The sequence below is a fragment of the Gymnoscopelus braueri genome (genome assembly GCF_963280865.1).
Source record: "Gymnoscopelus braueri genome assembly, chromosome: 4".
Taxonomy (NCBI): Eukaryota; Metazoa; Chordata; class Actinopteri; order Myctophiformes; family Myctophidae; genus Gymnoscopelus; species Gymnoscopelus braueri.
The window spans coordinates 2,572,739-2,578,738 of record NC_137605.1 but is presented as its reverse complement, the minus strand read 5'-3'; the positions used below and the strand labels follow the sequence as shown (position 1 = coordinate 2,578,738).

The following is a 6,000-nucleotide window of genomic DNA, read 5'->3' as shown; positions in this document are numbered from 1 at the left end:
ATTTAAAACATTTCATTGTTTTATTCCTCAAACTATTTAAGGTCAATGATTCACATGGACTCAATGCAATGATTTACAAGTTATTGGATTGGATTCCCACTACATAGTATATGAATAATTACATCTGGTCATAGATTATTATTATCATAGATGATTAGATCTATGTATAGATTATGACCTAGCAAGATAGCATGGAGCTAGCAGATAAACAACATGTATTCAAATCAAACAGCAGGCTTTTAGCAGACAGAAGGTATTTCATTCTGGGGCGTCTTACCTTACCTTATGCCTAAACTTATTAGCCATTTTCGAAAACGTTTCAAAATAGTAAAATAATAAGTAATACGTTTAGGCATAAGGGGTAAGGGGCTGCGCAAGACAGGGCCCTAATGTATAGTGTGGTAAAAAACTACCCTACGTCTTCTGTGCTTTTCTCAGCGAGATGAAGAGTGGAAGTTTCACCTGATGACGTCATCAGGTGAACCTGAATGTTCGCCTGATGCTGCAAAACAACATGTTTGACATAGGTCGTTTTTTTTTTACCACACTAAACACATGATCTGCTCACATCACAATGAAGGAATTTAGACTGGAGATCAGCAGATATTTCCCTTTAACCCAACAAACAGCAGCAGCAGCAGAAGAAGCCTTGATGAGTTCAGCGACATTTAAACACCAAGTTGTTCTTTTACACACCTGCTTTTTACATACAGTACAGTATGTAGAGAATAGTGAAAATATTGCTTTACTGCTTATTTAAATATGTAGAGCAAAGTAGTGAAATGTATGTTTTACTGCTACTTTAAATATGTAGAGAATAGCAGTGACATTTTGTTTTTAAACTCTACAAAATGAAAAGCAGAGTATAAATCATTAAGAATAGAATCTTAAAGTATATTCACTACAGTGATTGTAACACACTAGAGCGCCAAAGAGCAACTTCATGCTAAATGTGAATTAAAAATTGCATTTAATTCGTACACAGCAGCAAAAAATAAATACTTTTTGATTGGGTGAATATTATCTTATTTTCAGCTCGGTGCTCCAAAGGTGAGAAGTAGTTTGTTGGTGGTTTTGTGGCAAAAGCTTGTTGCTGCTCTACAATCAAGTGAATGAAGATACATTATTAACAGGAAACAGGAGCAGACTGGTGAACTAGAACGACTCAGTCAGAGAATTAACTAAATAACGGCTCTGTTTTTGAGCAATAGGAAGGCTGTAGCCCGATATATTCTACTTAATGCGTTGTGAGCTTGTAGATCGTCTATTTTCAGCTAGCGTCGCCATACGTACGATGGACTACAGACATCTCTTTCCTCTGAGCGTAAAGTCCAGTTCATCGCACCGCCTTTTCCACGAGTGCCGCTCGACAGGATCGATTTTTAACGGATAAAAGACACTTTTGGAAAGGTTCGACGCAACGACGCATAGATGGAGCTTGAATCTCTCTGCCACGACACCAGGGTTTTTCTACACACGATGCCAACCGCAGCTTGTGTAAAACATGTTTGTTTACATTTGTAAACACGACCCCACGTCCAAAATATACAGCCTATACGCTCAATAGAACTCTCCTGATACAAGTCATTGGGGTTAAAGGAGCAGTTCACCCAAAACACATATTTTCTATCAATTACACACCCCATGAAGCCTTTAATTCATGGAGATTTTATTTTTTTGTCTCATTCCTAAGCTAATGATTTGATTAATTCAAGGCTTCATGGGGTGTGTAATTGATAGAAAATAAGCATATTTTTTGGGTGAACTACTCCTTTAAGAGTTACATTATATTATATATATTTATATATATATAAAAAAAACAAAAAACAAAAACAAATCATAGTCGTCTGCATACGAGTTTAACTACAGTTAAAGACGAGGCGTGAACGGTGGCCGCATGCAAAGCGTGATAATGACCAGCAGGCGGAGCGGTGAGCCAAAGAGCAAGAAAACAACAGAGTGTAGAGAGACGGAGACACACTGTAGTTGTACCAACCTCCAACATTAAAAGGCTATGTCTGATATAAATCGAGTCACCCTCAATTTTCCTTGCTCTTTTCTGTGAAAAATGAAAGAACAGAAATGTGTGGGTTTCTTTCCCCTTCTTCTTTTGTGTGTGTGTGTGTGTGTGTGTGTGTGTGTGTATGTGTGTGTGTGTGTGTGTGTGTGTGTGTGTGTGTGTGTGTGTGTGTGTGTGTGTGGTGTGTGTGTATGTCTAATTTCCATGTGCGACAGTCTAGTAAAGCCTAATTTATGCTCCGTTGCGCGCAGAGATCAGTCGAGCTACAAGCTCACAACGTGTTGCGTCGGCAACGCGTTGTGAGCTTAGTTTGTGCTGCATCATGCGCCACAAAGATTCATAAACACACAAACCCCCCAAAATGTACAAAACACAAGATGGAAGATCTAACAGCCTGATGTCTCTACCAGAGAAGGTTTTAGTACGTGACACAAACACTATAGTCTATCAGATTAGATCAGGGGTCTTCAACAGGGGGTCCGGGACCCCTAGGGGGTCCTCAGAGCTACTACAGGGGGTCCGCCAAATCTTTGTGTGATATATATATATTTTTTACCTCAACCACTTGAACCCTAGCATCCCCTTTTCTGAGGAGAACTTGAGCCAAAAATAGCCGATCTACAAGCTCACAACGCCTCGCGCTGCGAGGCGTTGTGAGCTTGTAGATCTGCTATTTTTTTGGCAAGTGTAGGGCAGACTAAGTGAAAAAAAATGAACTTTAATCTGAAACAGAATTTTATACAATACAGAGTAGGGGTCCCTGGTTTATCCCTCTCTCAGCTAGGGGGTCCTTGGCCTGAAAAGGTTGAAGACCCCTGCATTAGATTCATCATGCTACATATCGTCGTTGTCGGGCAGAAACCTCGTATCTCCAAATTCTAACTTTTTGTGTTTTTTGTTGTTGTAAATTAACCCCTACTTGATCATACTGCAGTGTCACACAAAAGCATCAAAAGTAGCAGATCTACAAGAGACACATTTTGAGCTTGTTTTGGAGATATGAGGTTTCCACCTGACAGAGACCATATGGTTGTAGTTATAGATAATACGCCGATGCAGTCATCATGTATGAGCATCCTAATATATAAAACATACAGTTAATGAGAAGCTCTGAAACTTATAATACAAACTGATCATATACGTGTGCATGTATCATGATCATATTATGAATCATCTATATCTTTACACTGAGTGGATGGAAGATGTCATTTAAGACCCAGAGAGGGGTACAATTAGAGACCATGAGGTTATTCTGACCAATGAGAAGGAGAGGTGACGTTAAGTCTGACCAATGAGAGAAGGGGCGGGGTTATTCTGACCAATGAGAGGAGGGGTTGAGGTTAAGACTGACCAATGAGAAGGAGAGGTGAGGTTAGTCTGACCAATGAGAGGAGGGGTGAGGTTAAGTCTGACCAATGAGAGGCTGGGGGGCGGTGTCCGGATAGCGAGGTAGGAGTGGCGGAGACGAGACGCCACAATGGAACTACACTGAGCTAATGTGCAGGTTAAAACTATGTAGCTACAGTGGTCATGTGATCATGTGATCATGTGACCATGTGATCATGTGCAGATTAAAACAGCGGCGGGGGATCTAATCTAAAGGTATACCTTACGCATTCTCACTGGTTCCACACCTGATTCCTCAGACTGAGGAGAGAGGAGAGGAGGAGAGGAGGAGAGGGCTTAAAAACTAAGCTTCAAACCTCCCAACTGATTGGACGACTTCACGAGGTACAGTCAGACATTAAGGCTAAAAGGATAACACAAAAAAGTCTTGGGGACTTGTTGTTACCGACCTTTATATACAGTCTTACCACAGCACAGCACGTACCTTGACCTCCATCTTGGGCTCCACAGCTTCGATGGTGACCTCCAGCTTCCCGCCCTCTTGGCGCAGCGTCTTGATGGGCGTGGAGGTCTGAGGCTGCTCGGTGGGCGTGGCCATGGGAATGCCCGCCTCCAGCAGGGCGGCCTGCGAGAAGACCGGCGCGCTGACGGGACGCACGCCCCGGTGCGCGCTGACGCCCTCTACTGGACACAGCAAACGTAACAGCAACACGTGTCAATAATACGTAACAGTAACAGTTACACAGTAAAATCCTCAGCGCTAATTGATACGTTTGTATCGTTAAAGTCATACTGTGTATCATTACTTTTAGTCATCCAATTTTGGCGACACCTACTGGCAGCTACGCTGTCATTACAGCGTTTGTCTATATGGAAGTACAGCTCAAAAAGGGAACGCTGCGCGGTCCTAGCGCCGGAGGATATTTTGGACAGCAAAACCCTGTCATGAGGTAGGTATTAATTTAACTGTAAAATACATTAGGGGCGGCCATAGCTGAGTGGTTAAGGGGCCTGGGGAGCCAGAGGCCCCTGGTTGCAAAAAAACACAACTTAACTTACACATTATGACGTTAAATTAACACTGAGGATTTTACAATGGAGGTTAGTATGAAACATGGAGAAAACACACACACACACACACACACACACACACACACACACACACACACACACACACACACACACACACACACACACACACACACACACACACACACACACACACACACACACACACACACACACACACACGGCCAGACACACACACACACGGCCAGCCTCAAGCCTTTGAGAAGTCAAGCAAATGCCCCAGATCGAGTACTGTTCCTTTTAGACCACATCCCCATACTGAACCTTTGGCTAAAGCAACTCTTGCATCACTTCCTGTGACCGCCCATCGATGGACACAGAAGACGACAGAGAAGCCGTCAGCTCAGTGTTAAGCGTAAACCCAGCGGCGGCCATTTTGAAAATGTTGAGATGAAGGAAAGATTAGCTTCAGAGAGCGAAGCAGAGTGCGTGACATGTCGTCCAAACGAATGGAAAATGTCCGCCGATGTTTCAGGCGGCGTGTCCTCTCCTCCAAACGTTAGCTTGAAGCATTAGCATACTTACGGTGTTGAAGGTTGAAGCATTATCATACTTACCGTGTTGAAGCATTAGCATACTTACGGTGTTGAAGGTTGAAGCATTAGCATACTTACCGTCTTGAAGCATTAGCATACTTACCGTGTTGAAGCATTAGCATACTTACCGTCTTGAAGCATTAGCATACTTACCGTCTTGAAGCATTAGCATACTTACCGCCTTACTTACTTTAAGCTTGATGCCTTTTCCATGCAGCTGACAAAGCAGAAAGCAAAACGTGCAGAGAGCACACACACACACACCGGAGCGGAGCGGACCAAAGCGGACCGGAGCAAAACCGTAACGGAACAGAGCGGATCGGACTACCTGACTGTGTGAGTCCAGCGTCCAGCAGAACAAACCAGTCGTCCTCCAGACGTCCCCGCCTCTCGCCCAGGATCCGCTCCTGGAACGTCGCCGGTCCGAGGAAGGGGCGGAGTTTGGGCTCAGTGGGCGGGGCTTTCAGCACGGGGCTGAGCTCCTCGGCGTAGAACGGGACGGCGGAGACTGTAGCTACTGTCACACAACACACACACATGTAAATATGAGACTGTAGCTACTGTCACACAACACACATATATGTAAATATGAGACTGTAGCTACTGTCACACAACACACATATATGTAAATATGAGACTGTAGCTACTGTCACACAACACAAACACATGTAAATATGAGACTGTAGCTACTGTCACACAACACACACATATGTAAATATGAGACTGTAGCTACTGTCACACAACACACACACATGTAAATATGAGACTGTAGCTACTGTCACACAACACACACACATGTACGCACTCCAGGAATGCGGAAGTGCAGTTCTCAAACCCAAGATGTAAAAGAGTGACGGGGTCCGCTACGACGGAGGCGCGCTGCCGTCTAAAGGGGACTTTAGCCACGAGAGGCACCGCTGCCTCTGATACAAAAGACTATGGGAACAAAATATGTCTAAAACTACTTCAAAACTTGCTGCCAAAATGAACACTGATGTGAAACTAAAT

At 43.6% G+C, this 6,000-nt stretch overlaps 1 protein-coding gene across 1 annotated transcript in view; it reads right to left on the bottom strand.

Moving 5' to 3' along the window:
• LOC308084582 (uncharacterized protein) overlaps positions 1-6,000 on the bottom strand; it is an 84,685-nt gene that overhangs the window by 11,399 nt on the left and 67,286 nt on the right. The window contains exons 29-31 of the mRNA XM_080427299.1: positions 5,321-5,509; positions 3,852-4,051; positions 1,997-2,059 (exon numbers count right to left, since the gene is read on the bottom strand). Of these exons, the coding sequence (XP_080283425.1) occupies positions 1,997-2,059; positions 3,852-4,051; positions 5,321-5,509 (452 nt within the window). The remainder of the gene's footprint in view (positions 1-1,996; positions 2,060-3,851; positions 4,052-5,320; positions 5,510-6,000) is intronic.